Source organism: Zosterops lateralis (assembly GCF_965231275.1).
Source record: "Zosterops lateralis genome assembly, chromosome: 22".
NCBI lineage: Eukaryota > Metazoa > Chordata > Aves > Passeriformes > Zosteropidae > Zosterops > Zosterops lateralis.
In genome coordinates this window covers 7652083-7676714 of record NC_139782.1, presented here as the reverse complement: position 1 = coordinate 7676714, position 24632 = coordinate 7652083, and the positions used below count along the sequence as shown (strand labels likewise).

At 44.6% G+C, this 24632-nt stretch overlaps 4 protein-coding genes across 4 annotated transcripts in view; 1 reads left to right on the top strand and 3 right to left on the bottom strand.

Annotated features, from left to right (window-relative positions):
• UBE4B (ubiquitination factor E4B) overlaps window positions 1–4357 on the bottom strand; it is a gene marked incomplete at its 5' end in the record, with an annotated part of 32298 nt that extends 27941 nt beyond the window's left edge. Inside the window, one exon of the mRNA XM_083876995.1 lies at window positions 4307–4357. Within this exon, the coding sequence (XP_083733121.1) occupies window positions 4307–4357 (51 nt within the window). The remainder of the gene's footprint in view (window positions 1–4306) is intronic.
• A 2941-nt stretch (window positions 4358–7298) lies between these two features.
• RBP7 (retinol binding protein 7) lies at window positions 7299–9089 on the bottom strand. The gene is made up of 4 exons (XM_083877023.1): window positions 8896–9089; window positions 8207–8385; window positions 7850–7951; window positions 7299–7532 (listed from the first exon to the last, which is right to left on the bottom strand). The coding sequence occupies exons 1-4, from the start codon at window positions 8966–8968 to the stop codon at window positions 7482–7484; spliced, it is 405 nt and encodes a 134-aa protein (XP_083733149.1). The 5' UTR covers window positions 8969–9089; the 3' UTR covers window positions 7299–7481.
• Window positions 9090–9448: 359 nt separating this feature from the next.
• Window positions 9449–16019, bottom strand: NMNAT1 (nicotinamide nucleotide adenylyltransferase 1). Its single transcript, XM_083876756.1, has 5 exons — window positions 16005–16019; window positions 13630–13796; window positions 13006–13189; window positions 12693–12838; window positions 9449–12319 (listed from the first exon to the last, which is right to left on the bottom strand). Exons 2-5 carry the CDS (start codon window positions 13751–13753, stop codon window positions 11904–11906), a joined length of 870 nt encoding a protein of 289 aa, XP_083732882.1. The 5' UTR covers window positions 13754–13796; window positions 16005–16019; the 3' UTR covers window positions 9449–11903.
• An 82-nt stretch (window positions 16020–16101) lies between these two features.
• LZIC (leucine zipper and CTNNBIP1 domain containing) lies at window positions 16102–24632 on the top strand. Its single transcript, XM_083876597.1, has 7 exons — window positions 16102–16160; window positions 17196–17334; window positions 18350–18485; window positions 18976–19074; window positions 19709–19804; window positions 21517–21598; window positions 22341–24632. Exons 2-7 carry the CDS (start codon window positions 17234–17236, stop codon window positions 22397–22399), a joined length of 573 nt encoding a protein of 190 aa, XP_083732723.1. The 5' UTR covers window positions 16102–16160; window positions 17196–17233; the 3' UTR covers window positions 22400–24632.

Genomic DNA, 24632 nt, shown 5'->3' with positions numbered 1-24632 from the left:
AACAGTGTCTAGAGCTGCATCTCCCTCCACGACAGGTGTCACCACACGAACATGGAAGGCAGACAGAATTGTTTTTAAGCCTCAGAAAAATAGCTATGAATAGAATCTCTAACTCTTCCTCCTTGTCAAGCAAAATAGGGGAGCTCAATGCAGAAATAATTTGTTCAGTTTTGGCTTTAAGTAAAAGTAATACATATTAGGGTCTCCCTCTTCTTCATTTGTACCTCATATTTCAATTTTTCAGTTTTTCATCCAAGTGCTTATCTGAAAAAACTGTAGAACTACCTCAGAGGCATAACTGAGAAAATGTCAGCTCCATGTCCCCATACCTGAATCCAAATTCAGTGTTCACAGCTCACAAACACAACAAATACACACACAAGCACTCCATGTATGCCCCAGTGTCTGGAGGAGAAAGAGGATTTCTTTTTCTTGTTTCCTGTATAATAAATGTGATATGGAACTCTCCCACACCTGTCCACATCAATGCTTGCTGCTGCTTCCAAACCAGATGTGAGGAGAAAAAGGCAGATACAGTAACCAATGCATTTATTAATTAATCCACAAGCACAGTCTAATTGATTACTCAAACAGGGTCCCCTCCTCATCCTCTCCCAGTGTCCAGCAGGTAACTGGGGACACTGGTGGCACTTGGCACCCCTTCCCTCCCTTTGAGGGGTAAGATCCATGGCCAATCCACCTGCAGCCAGCACTGCTGGAACAGGAGGACACTGAGAAATCCTCTGCCTTGTATTTGTGCACCAAACACCTGCCTCCCTCAGGGACCAGCCCCCCAGACTGTGACCTGCCCTGCAAAACACTGAATGGGGCCTAGAACAGGAAACCTGCACTGCTTTGAGTAAGATATTAGTAAAAACTAATACAATAATTTTCCCTGCCCCTTTAAGGATGATGGGCAAATTACACTCACCTTCCTTACTGCTGAACAAAGTAACATTAAAATATAAATAAACTCTGAATATTTTTACCACTGACAGACGCAGCTTCCACAACTGAGGGTACATGGACCACATGTTAAAGGACCAGATCTGGTTCTTGGACACCCCAAACTGTCATATTCCTCCAGGTTTATATAAAATTATTACAGGAATCTGAAGTTTGATCTGAAGACTAAGAAGTTTTAAGTGAGAGACAGAAGAGGAGAAACATACAATGCTAAAAAGGCCGAGTACAGGCTAAAAAAAAGTTTGAAAAGATGACATAAATTGGTGTACACATTCTCTGCAGTTAATTCCCTGCACCTGCAGGGTGAACAGCAGGAGGGGAGGGAAGATGGGCTTTGTGCTGAGGGCACAGCTGGGGACTCAGAGGACACAGTCTGTTTGCACAACACGGGGGACAAAGGAGACCCCAACCTGTTGCCTTCACACAACAAAACACCAGGTCAGAAATGGGGGAGCTCCCCCCAGTTAACTGTTCCCACTGCAGACTGAATGACTGCCCAAATGACCAGGAAGCAGCACAAAGCTGGGGGTTTGAAATAATATTTTAGGGAAGTTTGGGGTATTTGAATAATCCCCAACCTTTGATTTCAGACCTGAGCCAGTGACAGATGACAAAGCTGTTATGTGTCATTGTGTTACCTAAGAGTGACCAGGTTTTCAGTCCAAACTATGACACAGGCATTGCTTGTTCCACAGCCCACCCTCCCTGCAGAGCACAGCTCTGGAACACACATTTTAAGCCTAATTTTTAAAAAAAACAACCAAACCTAATTGGCTGGACGGGAAGAGCACATTGCTTTTTAACTAGTACAGTTTCTGCTGGACACATCTGGATTACATCTATAAATAGCAGTTTTCAGAAATACATTTTTAATCTACATGGACTTCTTAAAAGCTGTTGGCTGCATGCACCACAACAACAAAAAAAAAAAAGTAAAAATAGCTAAAGTCAGTCAGTCACCCTGCTAAAGACTGATAATTTAATTTTGCACCAGGTAATAAAGATACAACCAGGAAAACCAGTCCCTCAGGCCCAAACATACCCAGTTAAAAAATATCTGTATCAGCATCTGCTATAGTGGCAACTGCTTAGTGAGACTCTAAAGAAATTTCCTGTTCCACCATCATGTAGAAGAGCTCCAAATCTGTACAATAAAGGGTAATTTGAATTGATAGCTTTATTTTTTCTTGTATTCATTAGAGCATGTTAAACTGGATTAAGAAATGCTCCATTTTTCTGGCGATGGTGTCATGTTCTATGCCCAGAAAATGCTACTCAAAAATCACGTTCAGGCTGGAAGATGACAAACTCACATTGTTCTTTCCCACTTCATGTTGTGTTCAGCTGGATTCTGCTTTTTTCTTCTGTGAAGTCTCTGTTCCCATCTTGTGCTATCTACTGTGCTAAAACTCACATACTAAGAAGGAAATTTCTTTTTCTCCCCCCCCTAAAAATTTCACTGTGGTCTGTAATGAATTACAACTTCTAGTGCCTTAACAAAACAAACACTGTGAAAATGCCAGTGAGACATTTTCCCTCCCTATTAACAGGAGGGAAAAACATCATCTTGAAACTAAAATATATGTCCGATCAACTGTGTATATCTTCTTTTTAAGCTGCAACCCATCTGTTACATTTAATTATGGTTTGATAACAGAAGATAAGGTTATCTCTAAGAGTCTTGCAATTAAACTTCTGTTAAGGACTTTTTCACTTTCAGTCACTGCCTGAAAAGAGTCTGAATCTGAAGAAGTCACATATAGCACATTTCAGAAGGTGATTTTTCAGTATAAAAAAATACTTGGCCCACCTTGCCAAGCACCAGCAAAGTGGAGATGTGGAGGAACATTAAAATCGACTTGGCTCTGACTTTTCAGCGAGTGATCCATTAATAACAAGAAGTGACACCATGACTCTGTTAAAATGATACAGGACTGTCACAAGCGATCACTTAAAGACCATTTGGTTTGGTCCTCGCTGAACTGGACAAGAAGGACAAGGAAAAGTCACTCGAGACAAACATTTGGCCAAAAAAAGGTGGATGAGTCCTCACTGGAGAACTCCTTTCCTGCAGCCTCAGGTCCATGATGCAGTGGTTTTGATGATGTCAGTGAAGTGCTGAGGCAGTGACACAAATAACCCCACACAGGTTAAACAGCTCTGAAATTAATCATTAAACACCTCAGGATTGGGGCAGTTTAACAATGAGAAGAACTGCCTGTAAACAAAATAGTCATGAAATACACCTGAAAAACTGGAGATCCTTTTCCACAGCAGATTTACAGCACCAGAGCCCCATCCCACTCCTCCCAACATGGGAACTGATGGGTTTTTTTGTTCTTTCCTCTCCTCAGTGCTCCCACAGACCATGAGGACCTTCACCAAGTAAACAGCACAAAGTGTTTTCTCCCAGCTCGTGATGCAACACAGCAGGATTGCTAAATCGTGACAGAAAACATCTCCAAAAACATCCCAACTTTTCAGAATACAGACCTGAGTGACAGCAGCAGCCACCCAGCCCCACAGTGAGATATGGACAGAACAAAAATAGCCCCTTTTGATCCTCCCTGGAGTACAAGTGCAGCACTGAGCTGTATTTCAGCAGCTCCAGTACAACACATTTTGGTTCAGGATTTCACTGGGACAGTGGGAAACCCCCTGGATCCTGCCATAATATACCCAGGACATAATTAATGTGGAAATCCTCTAATAGATGGGCAAAACTGAAGATCTTATACTATATTAAAAAACAAAGGGAAGCAGCATCCCTTAAAAGAAAGAAACAAGGACCAGCTCACCTTATTCACATATTTATGTGAATAGAATATATACACTATAGATAGATGTCTGCCAAATACAGCATAAAACCAGAATTCTTCAGTGAAAGACAAATAGGTTGAATAAATAAAGAAAACAAAGGAAACACTGGAAAACTGACAAGCCTGATCGAAGCTGCTGCAAGAAGAAAAACGATACTAAATATAAGACCACGAACACGCCCATCTCCCTTCTCAGCAGAGTCTAAGGAAGCAAAAATTTAAGTGTTTTACTACGTTAAAAGGTCGGGCGCTTCAGATCCCGCACAAAGAACACGCAAACGCCTAGCCCTGGACACAGAGAGGGCACACCGCAGACAAAGGCCACCCAGCAGATGGAAGCGGAGAATAAACAATTAACCAGGAGAGCAGCGACCCAACCCCAGGGCCGAGCCGGGGGGTCGCGGGTCAGGGACAGCCCAGGGACAGGAGGAAAGGGGAAAACACCGAGAGCAGGCACGGGGAGGAGGCAGAGCGCTCCAGGATCGCTCCTCGCCCAGCCCGGGGGTCCCAGCAGGGCCCACCCGCCCCCTCAGGCCCCGCGCACTCGCCTCGTCCGCGCTCAGCTCCTCCATCGCCTTCCTCTTAATGGTGCCCGGAGGGAGGGCGCGCTCCTCCGCCCGGCCGCGGGGCCGCTCCCAGGCCGCGCTCTCCTGCCGCCGCCGCCGCTGCCCCCCGGGCCGCCTCACAAGGGCATCTCCGGGGCGACCGCGCCGCGCCTCGCCCGCCGGCAGCACCGCCGCCCCCGGCCCGCTCCCCGCCGCCCGCCCGCCCGCCCGCCCGCGCCTCGGGCTGCTGCCGCGGTATCGAGGGGAAGCCGCGCTCCCGGTGCTCCCCGCGCCCCTCAGAGCTCTGGGTGCCGGCCCCCGCCCGCCCGCGGCCGCTGCCCCGCGCAGAGATTATTCATCAAAACAACAGGGCGGCGGCGGCCATCTTGGGGATCACGTGACCCCGCGGGGGGCCGGGCACGCCGGGGCCGCGCGCGCGCCGCGCCGGCCAATGGGAGCGCGCCCGGGGGGCGGGAGGGGGCGGGGCCACGCGATGCTCCGCCGCGGCGGGAGGGGCGGGGTCAGGGCGGGGCCAGGGTGGGGACCGGGAAAGGCGGAACCGGGGTTCGGCAGGAGGCGGGGTTTGGAGGGGCGGGGCTCGTGAGGGGCGGGGCTACGGAAAGGTGGGACCGGGGGTTCCTGAGGGGACTGGGGGTCGTGAGGGGAACGGGATTCATGAGGGGGTCGGGATTCGTGAGGGGACCGGGGTCGTGAGGAGATCGGGATTCGTGAGGGAATCGGGGCTCCTGAGGGGACCGGAGCTCCTGAGGGGACCGGAGTTCGTGAGGGGATTGAGGTCGTGAGGGAATTGGAGTCATGAGGGGCGCGGGGGTCGTGAGAGGATCGGGGGTCGTGAGGGGACCGGGTTCCTGAGGGGACCGGGCGTCGTGAGGGAATCGGAGCTCGTGAGGGAACCGGGATTCATGAGGGAATCGGGATTCGTGAGGGAATCGGGGCTCCTGAGGGGCCCGGGGATCGTGAGGAGACCGAGGTTTGTGAGGGGACCGGGGTTCGTGAAGGGATCGGGGCTCCTGAGGGGATCGGAGGTCATGAGGGGACCGGGGCTCGTGAGGGCACCGCGGCAAGCAGTGTCCGTGTGGGCCCCGGGAGAGGCGGGAACAAGGGCGGGAACAAGGGCGGGAACAAGGGCGGGAACAAGGGCGGGAACAAGGGCGGGAACAAGGGCGGGAACAAGGGCGGGAACAAGGGCGGGAACAAGGGCGGGAACAAGGGCGGGAACAAGGGCGGGAACAAGGGCGGGAAAGGCGCAGCTGCCCCTCAGGGACACCGGGATCCCGGGGAGGGTCAAGCTGCTGGAGCCTTCCCTCTCCAGTGCGTGCGTAAATATTAACCCCTTCTCGGTGACGAGTGATTGGGGATTCACAGGATCTAAATAATTATTGCGAGCTGAGTGACACACCAAGGGAAAAACACGATGCCAACACCCCATTGAGCACTTGGTCTCGGCCTTTTCTAAGTATAGTTTGAACATGAAGTAAATCTTTTTTTCTTTATTAAGAACTTTTCTAATTCCCTAATTATACCACAAAATATTATGTTTCTGGAAGACATTAATCTTTCCCCTCACACTCGAAATGAAACTGAGCTACAGAACAAAAGGCCAGGTTATATGTAAGTACATTGGAGGCTCACCCCAGTTCAGATTGTTTGAGTTATAATACACTTGGATGAAAGAGAAAAAGATTTTTGAAAGTTTCTCTTTTGGCAAAGGATAAACGAATTGAGAGTTGCGTCAGCAAGTTGTTAGCCCAGGATGAAGAGTCACAATAATAATAATATGACCTGAACAGTGGGCCGTGCACGGGTCAGTGTGGTCTGAGTCAGCAAGGGAAAGAATCCCATAAAAGCTGGGCAGCAGGATGTTCTTAAGATGGAACTAAACTGATCCATATGAGCTATTAGGATGTATTTTCATACACGCTGCAAATAATTATATAGCAATGGAATTGATCCATTTTTAAAATGCATAGATGAGGCAGGTAGGCTATCTGGTCTTGTGTTTTTAATATACATCTTTAATGTACTTTATTGATCTAAATTTTTTTTTAACAAAATATTCTGATGACTTAACCAGGGTGCTCAGAAAGGAAACCAATACTTGGATCACAATATATATGGCCAGTCTTTTTATAGAAGAGATGTATATTGTTACCTCTGATTTTCAGATTACACTTCATTTTGTGCTTACCTCCTTGGGATATATTTATTTTTTTTTAAGATAACTGAAGTGGTCTGAAACACTTTTGAGTAAAACCCTTCGAGTGCTTCTCTGGGGAGCTGTGTCCTTTAGGATCATCACTGCCTTTCTGTAGTGTAGTGCGGTGGTTTTACCGGGGAGTTCACTGGGCTTTGGGGATAACTCCGGGAGCCCTGGCTCGGTGAGAACCCGCCGGGCTCCTGAGGAGCAGCGCGCTGCAGAGGCGCCATCCGCTGGCGCACAAAACTCCTGCTGCCGCTGCTGCTGCCTTTTGTTAACGGGAGTGCCCCGGGTTGGGATTTCTAATAACAAAACGCTCTAACAGCAAGTCTTTGCTTTCAGGCAAATGAAACCGCTCAGTTCCAGAAGGAAGACGCTGTCGGGATCCGGAGCATAAACACCAGGCATTTTACCCACGTTTCCATAACTGTACAAAGACTATTAGTCCTTTTCTTTTTATTTTGGAAACCAGCTTAAATTTATGCAGGTCTAGTAATTAGGGGAGGGCGTCAATCTAACCAAAAGCCTTCCATGCTTCAACAGCTTTTGTCTGACCCTGATGGGTCACTTCTCTATCAGCTCCCAACTCCCCCTGCTTTTTTTTTCATATTGACAGGCCTCTCAGAATTGGCAGGTTTTCTTCTTTAAATTGACTTTTGATTACCTAGAGATTCAGGCCTCATCACTTATGTTTTAGGTTGGCTTTTTTTTCCCTCCAAAAACATATTCAAAAGCAAAAAGTACTTAAGATTAGTTTGGTTTGGGGCATTTATTAGCAAAAACATCAGACCTTTAACACTGGCAACAGCAGACTTATTTCCTGAGCCAGAAACTTGAGGCCATTCGGGTGAAGAGGGTCAGGAGTCAGTTCTTGTCCTGGAGCCCTGAGGGGACAGGAGCTCCCTGCAGGCAGACCCAGCACACCTCACAGGTTCAGGCTCTCTTGAAGACCTGTTTACATACTTGATTCTCACAACGAAGCTCCTACCGAAAAAAAATAACAAAACAAAGAGAAAACCCAAGTGTACAGATTATATATATAGTAATCAAAGGAACTGCTTCCAAAATTGAACACAGTTCCTTTGTCCCCACTCTGGCCATGCTAATAATCTGTGCTTTACATTCTGAATTTAATCACACATTACACTGAAACAGGGAAGCTGTTTCAAAGCAGAATGTGCTCACCATGTACCAATATTACACATCCTACAGAGCGAGAAGACTTGTGCCTATCATGACCACATTATAAATCTGATTTTCACCACACAGAGATATAGTTAATAGAAATTTGAAGTCAATACCAGGTGGAGGTCATCCCCTTCAAGCCAGTGAGTCCAGCCCCTGTTCTTCTTCTCACCAATCTGGACACAGACAAGTTTGTCATTTTCCCAGGTAACGAGGCTCTGTAGAAGAGGGAACAAAAAGGTCTTGCTGCATGTCTGCCTCAGTTCTGCAAAATACTTGTAGAAAATGTGCATTTTCCTGGATAAGAGGACCTAGATAGTATTTCTGAGTGAAAGTGACACTCCTTGTCTGTAACTCCAGGCTCCTACTGCTGTCTTGCCCTACAAGTTTTATTCTCAAAACAATTTCAGCTCAAGTATCTGAATCGATCACAGCATCTTAGTTTTGTCACAGCCTCTTATATTGACTCTTACCTTGCATTTTCTGTTATCCAAGCCTTTATTATCTTCCTCAAACTCTTGTCCAACTTTGAATTCAAGCAAATAATCTCTGAATGTGCTAGTGGTATGGATATAGAATGAATCACCATCTTGTTTGATCACCTTCTGAGGCTTCAGCATTTTTGCTATTTTGCGTGTTGCAAAGTCAATACCTTGGACAGAAGGCAAAAATATCAGAGTTGTATTTATCACCAGCCCTTTATCACTGGCAGCCAGGAATTAACCTTTATTAGTACCAGAAGCATTTCTTAGGTCGTTTGACCTTACTGCTATGAAGCATTTTGTTGTTTTATTAGAACCTTTTGTTTTGTTTAAAGCTGCATGTTACACAGGTTAAGTTGCCCTCTTGTAGTTTTTACTCTTTGAAAAGCAGTTTACTCAGTTGTTCCACAATTCCCGTGTAAGATTTCCAGGACTTTGGGCCAGAAGACTCCTGGAGAGAGTTGGCTTCCCCCACAGAGACACCCAAACTTGGTTTCAGACTTCACCCCCACTTAGCAAGAGGTTAATGCTTATTCTCATCCTTTGTCAGAGGAAAGGCAACGAAAGGATTAACCAGAACTCTCTACCTTAAATAGGGTGAAATGAAGGGCAGTCCTTAAAATTCAAGAAGACCTTTATGGGAGAAGGGAGGAAGGACAGAAGCAGATATTTTCACCTACCTAAGGCCACCATGTAACCTTCAAAGTTGTCATTGCTGACAAGGTTCCAGGTTCCGCTGAAATCCACAGGCATCGCCAGACAGCAGAAGGAAGGTCCAGTCCAAAATGCAAATGCAGTTTTCTAGGCGGGCCTTTTATAAGGCAGCCCGTGGGTGGGATTCCCTCCCAGGACCTTTCTGCTGCAGGGGAAGGGTGCTGCTGCTGAGCCAGTGGGTGAGAGGGTATTTGTACAATGGCTTCAGCCCTGTTGGAGGGAAAAGTTCACCGTGTCTGAAATCCTCGTGTGGAGCAAATGTTAATAGCCCAAGAGCCACAATGCAAGCCAAAAACTGGTTTAGAGCATTTTGTCCATCTTGGATTCTTTAAAGGAACTGATTTTGTCATTACTAAGATTTCCTGCAAGTTTATTAGATCTGGGGCTTTATGATGTGAAATCCATATATTTGTTGAAAAGGTGATGTAGCCCTGTAAAAACACACTGTACTCAAACAGACTGTTTAACTGTGGATTGTATTATATCAACAAATTTTAAAGCAATACCTATGGCACAGAGATAAGAATTATATCACATTGGTTTATGTCTGGAGTGAATAGTGAACAGAATTCAAAAAGTAATCTTGTGAATATAGGAGATGTAACTCCTGCCTTTGCTTTCTGTTCTTGACACACAGGAGAGCTGATACAGGAGCTGTTCCACTGATGCTTTATTAGATGCTACACACTGTGACAGAACACACAGGCAGTTGAGCAGAGAAGCTTCAGTGTTGGACTTCAGCAAAGAAGTGCTAGAAATCCCCGATGACCCAGCAATAAAAAATGCTTGACTTTGAAGAGAGAGGACTTCGGGAATTTGAAAGTGAGGAAATAAGGGATTTAGAGGTGAGGAAACACACCTATACCTACACCATTTATTTATTCACTGACTTGTGTTAGGCTGAATAAGAAGGATAATTTTGCAGAGGAGTTTCCCCCAAGTTCAGTTCCATTTTTGGAGCTGGCAGTTTGATCTATATGACTCACAGAATCATGAGAGTAGGAACTCAGGACGTCAAAGCTTCTTTCCTGTTTGCAGCTGGATATTGTTCTCTAACCTACAGTAAACCATGAATGGCACCAAAAAACGAAAATTACTGTTTCCTCTCTACTCAAATAGTAACATTTCACCCACAACTTGGTGTTCTGAGGTTATGGTAGTAAAGCACTGTTGCAATACTACTGACTCTTGCAAGCAAAGAGAAGTCAGTACTTGGTAAGTCCTGTGTCAAAGTCCAGATATAACATTTTAATTTAAATTTTGCAGATAGTCTTGGCTGTGGTCCTTCTTTCTGCAAATCAGTATTTAAACCTCACACAAAGACCTCTCAAGGGCACTGGGGTTACTTTTTCAAGCCTCAGCCACAGAATTGCCCATGGAGCTTCTAAGAACCACCTACTGCCTTGGCCACATCCTATGATGGTTCATTTCTTTCTCCCTTCAAACTTCTGATTTTATTTTTGTGGAAATATTTTTGCCATTTCCACTCTAGTTGCTGTGAATCACAGAGTATCTGACACATTCTCTCAGGGATGTGGCCTAATCACAGAAACAGATCAAGTGGGTCCTGCTGCTGCAGCATAATTAAAATCCTTTGAGTCTAAATGACGTGTGGTGAAAGGGCCCCGTGTGCCCTTTAAGGTGTGACAAGAGTCCACTCCTGACAGTTTTACCTGTGTGACATCCTTGCACAGCCCCAGCAGTGACTGGTGTGTTTCTGACTGGAACAGGAGATGGTCAGTGTGCCACAGGCAGGACCCTGGATCCCCCCAGTAAAACCAGGGGAGCACACCCAGCAGCCAACCCTGACCATGGAACGTGTCCCTGCTCCAGCCTTGCCCAACAGCACCTTGGCTGCCTGCCTGGGGACTGTTCATCTGAAAAACTGACCAGACTCCTCTTGGAGAGATCCATGAAAGAGCTGGTGACCCGTGAGAAAGTGGCCTGCAAACCTTGGCATTCTTAATAAGGCACATAATCCAAACAAAAATGAGATAGCAGCAAAGAAAGGGAGGTAGGATTCTATCACAACAGTCGCAGTGCCTCTCTAGCTTATGTTCACATAATATAGACAATACACTGTTAGATTCAAAACCAGATTTCTAGCAAAGAAAAGTATTTCACTTATGATCAGTACTGATATCCTAACATTTTCCCTCTACTAACAAAAAACAGTTCTGGCTATAGATAATTATATTCTTATGGCTCAAAAGTAAAAGATACTTTATTATTTATAATAAAGTGACAAGTGTCTGAGAATCAGTGCAATGACACTATTATTAATTTCTATCTATTAAATCAATGGCTTTAAACCAGTTCCTGAGGTAGGCTGGTCCTTCCATCAGAAACAATACTGAGCTTAACATTACAGCCCTGGAAACATGAATGGAAAAGTAAAGTACAAGATATTTCTGGAAGCAAACTGCATGACAACAAACAAGCAGCTGCACATCTCAAAGGCAAGCAGCTCAAAGCATGCTATACCTCGCATCTCTACAGCCAGGAGGAAATTCTTCCCTTTCAGGATAGAGCTAAATAATTTTTTTGAGGTGAATCACATGTTGACAATTAAAAAAAAAAATTACACATTTACTCTAAGTAAATGGTACATCTTGAAACCAGGTAACTTTGGTAAGACACTGTAATTTATTAAAAATATTTCTGCTATTGTTTTATAAATAGAGCAGTTTGAGTTAAAACTAATCAGAACATTTGTTTTGCTTACACATTTGCAATTTTCATGTACCCATGTGAATTCTTACATTCACTTCAGTGCACTGGGACATTAAAATGTGAAAATCTTATCACTGGACTCAAAAAAGGTTGTGTAGGTCCAATCACTGAGTGCACCAAACCTCATCACTAACTACAGATATACAGGATTATCCCACTGTTCACCCAGGACACCCAAGGCTTAGGAGACAGCCTTTCCTGTACCGAAATGTAATGTTTTTGGCAGCAGACAGTCAGTCGGTCAGTTGTGCAGCCCGTGGGCCCCGGGCTCAGAGGCGTGTTTCTGCAGGGGAGCCAGGAGCAGGCCGGCGTTCCTGTCCTCGCTCTCGGGGCCGTAGAGCCGCTGCCTCTCGATGTAGGCGCGCACCGCCTCCGGCACCAGGTACCGGATGCTCTGCCCCCGCCGCAGCGCCCGCCGGATCTTGGTGGAGGAGATGTCGTTGGTGATCCACTCTTCCACCAGGTGAATGTTGTTCTTGTGTCTCCACAAAAGATCGGACTCGTAGATGAATTTCTGAGCGTTGTTTCCGGCCCTGCTGATGCACACCAGGCCGTGTTTTTCCACGATTTCAGTGATGTCCTCCAACTTCCACAGATTGGGGATCCCAAAAGATTCCAGCATGTCACTTCCACAGAGCAGTTTAACCTGTGGGACACCTGGAAGGGAAAATTAAATGAGAAATTTGGCTTGGTTTAGGGCTTGGCAGATTTTAGCAAACTTGACAGGGACATTTAATTTCTTGGCTCTCTCTATATATATCTTTGGTTGAGATGAGACAATGGAATGAAATTTTAAAAAAAGGTTCAGAGTATATAATTTATAATTAGTAGCCGTAACACAGGACTCTTCTGGATAAAGATTATGGGAGTCCCTTCATTAAAGGGATCTAATGCCTTACACTGTGGAATCTAAGGGAATAAAGATACTGAGTGACATCAGAACCAAAAGCTACCATAAAAGTTTCTCATCAGTGCAATTCCCCTGAAATAACAAGGATCATTAACCATGCAATTTGCAAACAGACTTAACTTTTTACAACTGGACTCTGGTTTTTCTTTTTAACGGGCTCATGCCTATTAGATTCCTGTTTTCTCTTCCGTCCCAGCTTTGTTATGGGTACAGCATCCTGCACACTATTAGTGACATCAGCAGATAAAAGCTTTTGATGATGATACCTGCAAAACACATGTATTTTAGGTATTTTAAAGATGCAGGAAAAAATCAGGATAGTACAGCCTACCAAATAATCTATCTCTGCAGTTATCCCAACTTGTTAGAGTTAACACCATTCCTAACCCTTCTATAGGTTCATGAGACTTTTTAGAGGTTGGCTGAAAAATACCTTAAAACCTTCAGTGTTTCCAACCACTCGCTCTGGCAGCTTTCCCAATCATCAACTTCCACCCAGTCTGAGTTTTTTGTAGCCAGTTTTGCCATAGTCACTCGGTGATTCGCACTGATCAGACCTTTCTTCTTATATGCATCACCCACTGGTGAGATGATGCCTTTGATTACTTTGTACTTTCCTGTGGAAAAAAACACACCACAGAAGAACATGAGAAGTGCTTGAGCAGATGTGACTTCCCCTGCATTGTATTTAACCTGTGACATAACCATTGTCCAGTGCAATGGCAGATGACATGTGGAAAAATACAGGACACTTCTGCACTTCCAGGGCAGCACAGTTAAAGAGTTAGTAAGATATATTAGAAAGATATATTTCTATAAACTATAAACCCCGCACTTAGCTCATTAAAATCAGTAATAAGCAACACATATATGAGTCCTCTCATAATGGCCTACATGGTTTTGTATAAGACATAAACACATATCAGCTTCAATATCTAATTATCATTTGTAAAAATATCTGTCACTGTCAAACAAGCATTCATAGACAAAATATTCACCTTACACTGAAGTGTCTGGTTATCAAAGCTATTCCAAATGATATAAATTCCCATCCTACCTGTTTCATGGAGGTGATCTTTAGCCAGCTCAAACAGCCTCAGGTGCATGTTGGTGATGGGATTGAAGGACCCACAGGCCAGCAGCACCACCTCAGTCTTCCCGTCAGGATCTTCCATTGCCATTCCTCACAGCCACAGAGCCAATATTGCTGCCAGGTACCAGCCACTACAAGAAATGGGATGAAAAAGAGTCATTGTTACTCATTTGTGCTGCCAATAAGCAGGAGACAAAATTTCAAGAGCAAATGGAATGTTGTATTTTTCTTCCATCAGCCTGGCCCGTGATTGTTCGTGTGACACTTCTTTGTCCAATTTCTAAGTGATAAAAATATGAAACCACTGCAAAGAGGCTGCTTGCCCAGAGAGGATGGTGTACTGCCCACTCTGAAGAAAAGCAGCTCATCCTTTTAAACTTCATGCGGAGAGATTATCTGTCCTGATTGCAGGACAAACTGTATTAGAACTTTGCACCTTTTTCAAGATGCCAGTGCCCATCAACTGCTGAGAGACACGGGCAGGGAACTTCCTTGTTAAGTAACTTCCTTCTAGTGCTTATAGCAAGAAATACAACATCCTGTGACCACTCCTAGTCTTGCTACTCTAAACTGCAGTGAGCCTTTCCAGCATGAGCCATAAAACCGAGATTGTGCCACATATTATTTTGTATTAATTTTGGAGGAGAACAACATCAACATTTCTTCATTTGGGATTTATTTACATTTTCTGAAATAAAAAATGTAAAGGGGGTAATTTATATAATTCAGCACGATATGTGGGAAGAGAGTGCTATGGACTAAACATGAGAGCAGTCAGCCTGCTTTGTGTTGCAGCAAGTGTTAGGTGCACCAGAGGAAAAGGTGAGAAGAATAGTAATTTACAGAAGTTTAGTAAAAGCTGCAAATAAATACTAGGACTTTTCCCCCTTTCTAAAATACCACAGTTCTGTTCCAATTCCGAGCTTCAGTTTCAGAAAGCTGCTTAAGAATTGCTGAAAATAAGGACATTTCACTATTTATCATTTACTTTCTCTTCACACCTCACACACATTTTTGCTTCTGTATTCTTCCCTGAGAATATTCTGGCTTGCCAAGATGTTCTCCCACATCTGGCCTAACAAAGGAGACCTGCAATGGGCTGTTGCTGATTGTGAGATGTTTGAGACATCCCGAGGAGCACAGAATTGTCTCCGTGGCTTCTACAGCAACATCACCACCTGGGAAAATCCCACCAGGTCACCCCGACATTGTGTGTCCCTTAGAGAGAGGCCGAGTGATGTTCACAGCCTGAGACACCATCCCAGCCAAACCCTGTAACAGTGGCTGTGTCCTAACATCAAACTGCCTGCAGATAAAAGGAACCCTTGGAAGGTTTCATGGTTGGTAAGTGAGCACTTCCCTGTGCTTTCAACAGTTTCACAAACTTTTAAAATAGTCTTCATTACTGCAGAGTAGCTCAGCAGAGGAAGGGCTGGTGGCACTTGAAATGCAGCTTTCACAGGGGCACGGCTGGGAGAGTTACTATGGGAACGGGAGGAGAGGGTTTCGACTGCCTTTGTGATGCACAAATCCTACTTTCAACAGAGTGACTCATGCTGTAAAACTGGAAAAAAGTTGATTTTTTTCCTTAAAAAAAAAAAAAAGTGCAAAAAATGTAGAAAATTTTAAGATGGGAATACAGAGTGCCTTTTCAGCAGTTAGTCAAACGTCCTTTTCCATGCTTCTAATTTTACAGCTCGCAGAAACAGGCAATCATTGCCTCATAAACCTTGCACTAAAAGACACCAAAATATGCCTACAGCAGGTCTTGGGGTGGCTCTGGAGCCCAACCCGCCAGTCACCTCCCGGGGACAAGCAGGTAAGGATGCTTTTCTCAATTTCATTTATGTTTTAGAGGCAAACATCTGTCAAATGTTTATATATCGATCTATATATAGAACATATATATATATATGTGTATATATATATAAAACACACACACACATATATATAACATATATATATAAACCCTATCTATCTATCTATCTATCTATCTATCTATCTATCTATCTATCTATCTATCTATCTATCTATCTCATGTGGGCGTCACTGGACGCTTCACTAACACCCTCCCGCAGCTCTCCGCCCCCGGGGGCCCGCACGGGGCTGCTGTCCCTGCCCAGCGAGCGCCCCCGGCCGCCACAGCCCGTCCTCGGTGGGGCCCTGCCCCGCTCCCCGGCCCCGCTCTCCCCGGTGCTCAGCCCGCTCACCCGGCGCTGACCCCTTCGGCCAGGTCCGGGCTGTCCACGCTGTCCCTGGCGCTGTCCCCGCCGCTCTCCCCGTGCTCTCCCCGGGCTGTCCCCGCTCTCCCGGCTGTCCCCAGCGCTGTCCCCGCTCACCCCCGGCTGTCCCCGGCTGTCCCCGTTCTCTCCCCGCACTCTCCCCCGGTCCCCGCCGCTGGGTCGCAGTCGCTCATTGGCCCGGGCGCGGCGGAAGCGGCTCTGCAGGCCCGGGATGAGCCCGCCCCGCGCGGCCTGCCCGCCTCAGGGCTGAGGGTGAGGGTGAGGGGGCGCGGGGCCGGGCGGAGGGACCAGCGGGGCCGGACCCTGGGGAGGGACCCTGGGGAGGGACGGGCGGGCTCCGGTAGCGCCCGGGTTCCGCCTTCTCCTCCCGCAGGCCCTCGGCGCTGTCCGGGGCGGTGCCGCGGCCCCGCGGAGCGCTGGGAGGCCGGGCCGGGCCCGGGGCTGTGTGTGCCCGGGATGGTCACCGGGGAGCGCGGGGGGCTGTCTTCTCCAGAGCTGGGGTTCTCTGCAGAGCTCGGGGTTCCTCTCTTCTCCAGAGCCTGGGGTTCTCTGTAGAGCTGAGAGTTCTCTCTTCTCCAGAGCCCGGGGTTCCTCTCCAAAGCTCGGGGTTCCTCTCCAGAGCTCGGGGTTCTCTCTTCTCCAGGGCTCGGGGTTCCTCTGCAGAGCTGGGGGTCCTCTACAGAGCTCGGGGTTCTCTCCAGAGCTTGGGTTCCTCTGCAGAGCCTGGTGTCCCTCTCCAAAGCTCCGGGTTCTCTACAGAGCTGGGGTTCTCTCTAAAGCTCCGGGTTCCTCTCCAGAGCTGGGGGTCCTCTGCAGAGCTCGGGGTTCCCCTCCAGAGCTCAGGGTTTCTCTCCAAAGCTCGGCCTTCTCTCCAGAGCTGGGGGTTCTCTCCAGAGCTCGGGGTTCTCTCCAGAGCCCAGGTGCTGCCCGAGGTCTCCGCCCCCCCCCAGACCCCCGCGCTGTCTCCTGGACGTTGTTCCAAGGGGCCATTGAAGAGTCAAATCTATTGTTTCACATAGCGGGGCCTCTATTTCAGTAATTGCTGCTTGGTCTGGCACTCAGTTGATTTTCTGTGCCGTGGCTGTTGGAGTTCCCTGGTGAACCGCCCCTTGCCATGAAGATGATTCTGTACCCCCAGCCTGGCATTTCTGTGTTTCCACTGCAGGGATCTCCCAGTGTTGGGATTAAACGTTCTATCAGCAAGAAATTGCCTGGTTTTAATGTTTCGAGCATTTTAAAATATGCTTTAAGTTGTTGATACGAACAATAAAATGTACTTTCTCTTAGGAGTGTCATGTAAAAACATTTCCATGTGAAAATAGAAAATGGCTTCAAGAGGAACAACAGAAACCAGTAAACTAAAACAAAACCTGGAGGAGCAGTTGGACAGATTAATGCAGCAACTTCAAGATCTGGAAGAATGCAGGTAATAAAAATAGTTGCTTTCCTCTTACATGGTAGTATTTTTCTTAAGTGGTTGGCAGAAGAAAGTGGTACCTTTAAAAAATCTTGGGGGCAGTGGGGCTTACTTTTGTGTTTTGCTGTGGCTTTCTGTTTTTAAATCAGGAAGGATATTGGTGGCAGATAGTAAAAATTACTTTTAAAAACTTTTATTGAGATTGTTTTATATATCTGAAAAAATGCAGGCAGAAATACTCAGTATTTTCTTTAAAATGTTGTATTTCAGTGTGACTTTTAATAGCTGTTCACAAAAATAACAAATTTTCTATGGGATTTTTAATAGAAGTGAACAAATAGCTTTTGTGGCTCTTTTGGTTTATCTCATAATTACAGATGCCTGGGGGGGGTTGCATTGTTTTCTTTTTAGTTTGTCTAACTTTTCATGTGATTTTGCATTAGTCTTCTGTGGGCTGATACAATTTGAGACAGTGAATTATCAAGAAGGTTGGGTTTTTATCTGTTTTAATAGTTGCATGTAAACAGCCTGTGTTTAGATGCTTCCTCTGGCTCCAGTTCTGACTTGTCCAAGCAGTATGGATCTTTTCCAGGAACAATTAGAACTGCTCAGGGGTGGTGCTGCTGCTCTGGGAGCTGGGCAAGGTTTAGACAGCAGGATCAGTTATTCCTGAGTGGAAGGCTCTGGGTGATAATCTCAGATAATCTCACTCCCCGGAGCTTCGGGCAAGACAATCCCACCACCTATTTTTGTTGAGATCCAAAAATACTTCTAAATATTGCTCCAGGTGTGGGATATCTTGTTTATTATCAGGGCTGTTTTGTTATCAGTGGTGGCTGATAACTGGTGGCTGGGAGGGCTGCAGAGCCCAGCAAAGCCCGGCAAAGCCCAGCAAAGCTCAGCAGTGCAGGGGCTGGACAGGAGCTGAGAGCAGAGAAACCAAGATCCCTGAGATGGCCCTTCGCTCCTGGGATGTCTCAGGGCAAATCCTGTGAATTAATGTCTCTTCTTGGGGCCTCCCCAGAGAGGAGCTGGATGCAGACGAGTACGAAGAGACCAAAAAAGAAACTCTAGAGCAGCTGAGTGAGTTCAATGACTCCCTGAAGAAGATTATGTCTGGAGATATGACTTTGGTGGATGAGCTCAGTGGCATGCAACTGGTAAGGATGATGGGTTGCTAAAAAAAAGTTCATGTTCTGCCTGGAGTTGATGAAGCAGCAAATAGATACAAGTGGTTCACTATAATTTTTACGTGAAATCTAGATTTATCTAATTAATGTTTTTTATAATTTAATACACTTGTATATGTAAAAAACTTGGATAGGTGTCTTCATTTTAAAAGGGGAAAAAAACCCATTGATGAATTATAACCTTAACACTGTAGGAAATTAAGACCTGGACAGTAATGAAAAGTTTCACAGCTCTTTCTCAGTGTAGTTACATTAATTAGAGGATTCTTTACGCCCTCCATAAAGGTAATTTTTTTTTTTAATTTCACTTCCATGGTTATGAAAAAAAAAAAAGATGAGCTCTGTGTATCAAATGATGCAGAGGGTACTAATGTTGCTCTCCAGCCCTCATTAATCTCGTCCTGCTGCTGCAGTTTGTGATTCCTGTTTGTCCTGGTCATTCTTGCTCTTCTCCTTGCAGGCAATCCAAGCAGCCATCAGCCAAGCATTTAAAACTCCAGAAGTGATTAGAATGTTTGCAAAGAAGCAGCCAAGGCAATTGAGGACAAAGCTGGCAGAGGTGAAGGCTCCTGTTTTACTGCAAAAACCCTTTATTTGAGTTTATATTGAGACTGAGTCAAGTATGTAATGATTGCAAGGAAAGCACTGAGTGTGCGGGAAAACTTGATCGTAAAGTCCAAAAGAGATGGAGAAGTTCTCTTTCAGAATTTGTTCAGTTTTAAATGTTTATTGAGGTAATGGGGACAAATGTGTATTTCTTGAGTTACCTTCTATCTTCCTGCTTCAAAGCAAAAATGGGATTAACAGAGTGGACTGAGGAAAGTGCAGATAGAAAGTCACTGATTGTACTGGAGAGTGCACTCGATGGTTCAGAGATCTAAAATGAAATCAAATGTGATTCCTCCATGCCCCAGTGATGTATGAATATGTGATTATGAATGGTTATCATTCTTTGATAAAAAGAGATCCAAGTTTGCAGAAATCAAGTAAGTTAAGGTTAGGGGTAAAGAGTATTTGCTGAATGTTCAGAAAAACTTCACAGACATCTTTTAAATCATAGATAGCTCTGTCCCCTACTGCTGTGGGTCCATGACTACTGATATTTTTAGGCTGTTGCATTTCTCATGCTGTTGTGTTGGATGAAATAATGGAAAGCTTGCATATTTTGACTTTTTTTTCCCCCTGGTGTGCAGATGGACAGAGACTTAATGGTTGGGAAGTTGCCACGAGACCTGTACACCCAACAGAAACTGGAAATCCTGACTGCCCTCAGAAAGCTTGGTGAGAAGGTAAGGGCTGCTATGAGAATCAGGTAAATAGAGTTTTCTGCCTATGTAGGAGCTAGAAATAATCAAAATAAGAAATTACAATTTTATAAGCCAATGATAAAATGCAACTTGTTATATTACATAAATGTCTTTCCATTTTAATGCCAAACTTTCTGAAGCTGAACATGTATCAAATAGTTTGGTACCTTTCTATAAGGCTGCTTCTACTTTTAAATACTTCCTTTGGTGGGCTGTGTGCATGAATCACTCACCAGCTGGTACAAGGTGATGGTATTTATAAAAGCTACAAAACAAGTGTTTTACTGGGCACCAATTCATCAGGAACTGTTCGAGACCTCTGACATGTATCCAGCTTCACTTTTATAGTGTTGATTATGCCTGCCCCTGGGTATGAGATAAAGAAATGGGAGAAATAGTTCATTGTTGCCCCAGTGATCCATCAGTGGTAGAAAAGCTCTGGGTTTGCCACCAGAGGGAGGAAGAGAAGTCACTTCTTTTTGTGGATGGTATATGAAGAAAATGTGTTGCTGTGTATCTCTGTACTTAAGCTTTTTTAGGAAATGAAGGAATGTAATGGAAAAGATCAAGTGCAGTACTTTAAGGAGCTGCAATCCAAGTAGTTTCCTAAGCAAGGAAATATTTTATTGTTTGACTCTCAGAGGAAAAAAAAACCGTTTTGCAAATACATAAAAGCTCGTTAAGATTGTGAAGTGTGCCCTTGGAAAGAGTTCCTTAGACCACTTAGACCACAACATGAAGCCACTTCACCACACTCTGGCCTATCCTCTTCATCTTTTAAAATGATCAGTAGCCTGCTGCTGGAGGCTGGCCAGGACAGGGGTCTCACATCTGTTCTGGGTGTGAACACTGACAGCAGATATTGCATGTTTTCTGCACAACATTGCAAAATGTTAAGTAGCTGTGTGCTTGCTTATAAAGCCAGCAAAGGAAGGTAAGTAATATGTTTTCCTTCATTCCAGCATCACCCTGAATGTCTGTACCTGATTTTTATATTTCTAATAAATAAACTGACGCAAACACTGTGAAGGGTTTAACACACATGCTTTGCTGTAATAAAGATGTGTATCTGAGGCTAATTAAATGAGTGACTTTTAACTTAGAATATCTGAACCTTCCAAATGTAGGTTACTGCTTCATTATTGTAAATATTTTATGGGCATCTGTCACAAGGCATCAGAGCACACACATAAAAGTAAAATATACATGGGGAAATGTCACTTTAAAGGAAGAGAACCATTTCTAGGTCATTGGCTCTTTACATGGTCAAAGCTGGCAGTGACTGCTTTTTCTTGCTTTCCTCAGTAGATGATAGGAAGTAGGCTTAGGTCTTAGTTCATTACTCTACTGACCATGTGACAAAAAAGTTATTGACACCTTGGCTTAGGTGCACAGGTACAGTGTGACCTTTTAATAAAAAATGACCACTGGAAATCAACCTGAAACTTGCATGTGGGGTATGTCTGACACTGCCCAGGCCATCCTGCCTGGGCTGGCAGGAGCCAGGGAGGGAAAACTCAGTGCTAGGGGAAGTAGCTTTTGTTTTTGTTTTAGGTTTCCGTGTGGTAGATAACACTGCCACTTAAAAGCTGCAAATGGACAATTGCTGGTACCTTTCCTAGCTCATGTAGATGCACAAGTAGATGGTGGAAATATGCACAGTTGAGGTGTCATTGTGGTGTTTTATGATTTAGCTCACTGGTGATGATGAGATGTTCTTGTCAACAAATGCTGGTACAGCCCTGAGCCAGTTTGAGAGAGTCTCCACTGACCTTGGTAAGTTTTCATTCTCATAACTTCTGATTCCTTTCCATTGAACACTGATTAACAGAAGTGTCTGGTTCCCCTATGAAAGAGAAAATAGGATCAAGAGATTCATGCCATTAAATGTTAATATATGTTTTATTAACAATGAAACTCTGATACACTATCATGAGGAAAAAGTAACACAGGAAATAAATCCAATGCCAAACATCCATGAAATGCCAAGAGTGCCCATCATGCTGAAGGCTTAAATAGTCTGTCTCAAGCAGAGATGCTGCTCTTAGAATTAAACACAGATCTTTTTTGTATTAAAGACTCTCTTCAGGAGAGCCTTTTCCTCTGATGCAGAGAATTTGGGAGTTATTGGCACACTGTCAAAACACAGCTTTAAAGCACTCTTCCTGCCATGACTGTCATACCTCTGCTTGTGTCGACAAGATCAAGAGTTCAGCTACAAAAGGCATTAAATAAGCACGACAGTTCATTGTAGCAGTAGTTAAACTGGGATGAAAGAGCTGTGAATGGCAGGAACGTGCCAGGGTAGCTCAGGGCACAAATGAACTGTCTGGGTGCCCCAGCTCTGAGCCCTGCTCTCCCTGGAGTGTCAGCAAGGTGAGAACCCTCTCGTTCTGGTTTTCACAATGTAGGTTTGATTTTGTTGGATCTCAAAATGTTTTGCTTGATTTAAATTGTATATAAGGTGATTCACAATTTCCACTAATACTTACTGAAATTGCCTTTTTCTCCCCCTCAGGATCAGGAGACAAAGTCTTTGCTCTTGCAAGTGTTGAAGTAGAAAAGGCCAAACAATGAAGAGGTTCGTGAGGTTGTGTCTCCAGTTATCAGCAGCTTTGGAGTTTGGTCATTCTGCGTTTGGTTTTTCTATTTCTAACATGTTGAAAAAAGGCAAAACAAAACAAAAAAAACCCAAGCCCTAAATCTCTTGGGTCCTTAAGCAGAAGATACAAAGTAAACAGCCTTAAGTGCACTTTGGGACCTTGGTGTCTGTACCCTTCAATAATACAAGCTCTGAGGCTGAACACTAAGTGGAACTCTAAAACAAAAGCATGGTATGACTGTCTTTGGAAAGAGTCAGCTCTTTTGAACTTTTCTGAATGTGTATTTCTCTAACTATTAAAACTTAATCTTTTTGCATGTGGTTGTAGCAAGCAGATCTTTTTAAGAAGTGGTCCTGATGAGTTTTTTTGGGTGATTCTTCACATTGTCTTAATTTTTGTCTGGACTCCCTGCTAAGTAGGTTGTGCTAGGAAAGCATTGAAGCCTTGAGAAATGGATGTAGTTTATTGAAATGCCATCTTTCTACAAACTGTTTGCAGAAGACCCAGAACGAGCCTGGATGCTGATGAGTGGCCCTTGGCTGCTGGTTTTGGGTGCACATGAATGAGCACTTTGTGTCCCCAGGACAATGGCAGCCCTGTGGGGAGGCTGCTGCAGCCCTTTAACCTTGTGTTTTGAAGGGACAGGGAATTGATGGGACGTGGCAATGAGATGCTCTTCCTTCAGCTCTGGTGTGGAACTGCAGCTGCTGTTATTTCAGACACAGCTTGCAAGTAGAAACAAGATTTAAAAGGGGGGAAAAGCTCCCGTTATGTGTCAGTGCAAGTGTTGCTCAGTCCCAGGGGAGGGTCTGTGTCTCCACTGGATCCTGAATGAACTTGGCATGGGAGGATTGGAAATCTCGTGGTTGAAATTTAGCTCAGAAACTTAAGTGGGTAGCATGGATTATAAGCAGAAAATGAGCATGGTCAGTCTTAATTCAGAGTGCACTTACAGGGCATAAATACCCTATAAATTAGTGAGTTTGTCTTAATTGTGAACTAGGACTGGAGTAGACTAGAAAATGTGTTTCTAGACTGTATTTTGCTTTAACAAATATACTTTTGACACCTAGCATTTAAGAAATGAAAGGATACATGGTATAGACAGCATAATTTGTTTTTCCCTGATAGAACTTTGTTCTCCCTGTTTTTAAGAAGCTTTTATTGAGGAGGGGTCTTTTGTCCATTCCAGCAGAACTATTTTCCTGTCTGGGACAGCATTGTGTTCTCTGACAAAGGCTGATTGCAGCTTCATAGCTGAGAGCAGCTTATTAAAAGGCATTATTAGACTCTGAAATTATGGGAAACAAAACAGTCTGTGGGGACTGGAGCTGCCTTCTTTTCCTTTCTGCTCATTACTGGTGCTAAGGAACTCCCTCCCCATACACCCCCAGCCTGCTTGCAGCATTACTATGTAAATTGAATCTCTCAGCACTCACAAAAAGTTTACAGTACAATGACATGGAAATCTTTGTCCTTGTAGTTTGAGAGGTGCAAGTTTCCAGGAGAAACTTTTTTTTAAAATTGGTTTGTAAATATTTCAGGATTTTTGCAAATCCCTGTACTGCGGGCAGTTGTAACATTCCAATTAAATTGATCCTTGACTGAACATCTTTCCAATGTCCTGCTGCTTCTGCTCTTGGAAGGATCTCTGGTGGTTTAGATGGACAAAGATGACACTGAGGTCAGTGACCAGTATTGCAGGATTCAGTGGGTCAGACTTGTCAGAAGCTGTGAAGGGTCAGGAATCACAGACTGGCTGTGTCCTGCAGGATGCCCTGACCATAAATGTGATTTAACAAGGAAGCTGCTGCTGCTGATGTGAAGCTGTTCATGTGTTGACCCTCACAGACAGTTTAGTAACCTCTTGAAACTGTTAGATTGATTTCAGGCATAGTAAGTTAATTGGTGTGTTGTGCTAAATAATTTGCTAAATAATCCCGGGATGTACCTCCACCGCTATCTCAAATGTTTCTGCAGGGGCTGGGAAAAAAAAAAGTCCATAATCTATTTATTATAATAATGATTTCCTCAAATAAAAACTGATAAGGAAAGAACAGCTGCTAAATGAAAGCATGGGTTTGTGTTGAACAAACAAGCTTGTGATGTGTGAGTTCCATCCCCAGTTCAGTGTTGGACCTGGGCAGATCACTCATTCTGTACACATTTTTCTTTCCTGGAGTAAAATACAGATTATGATCCTTAAA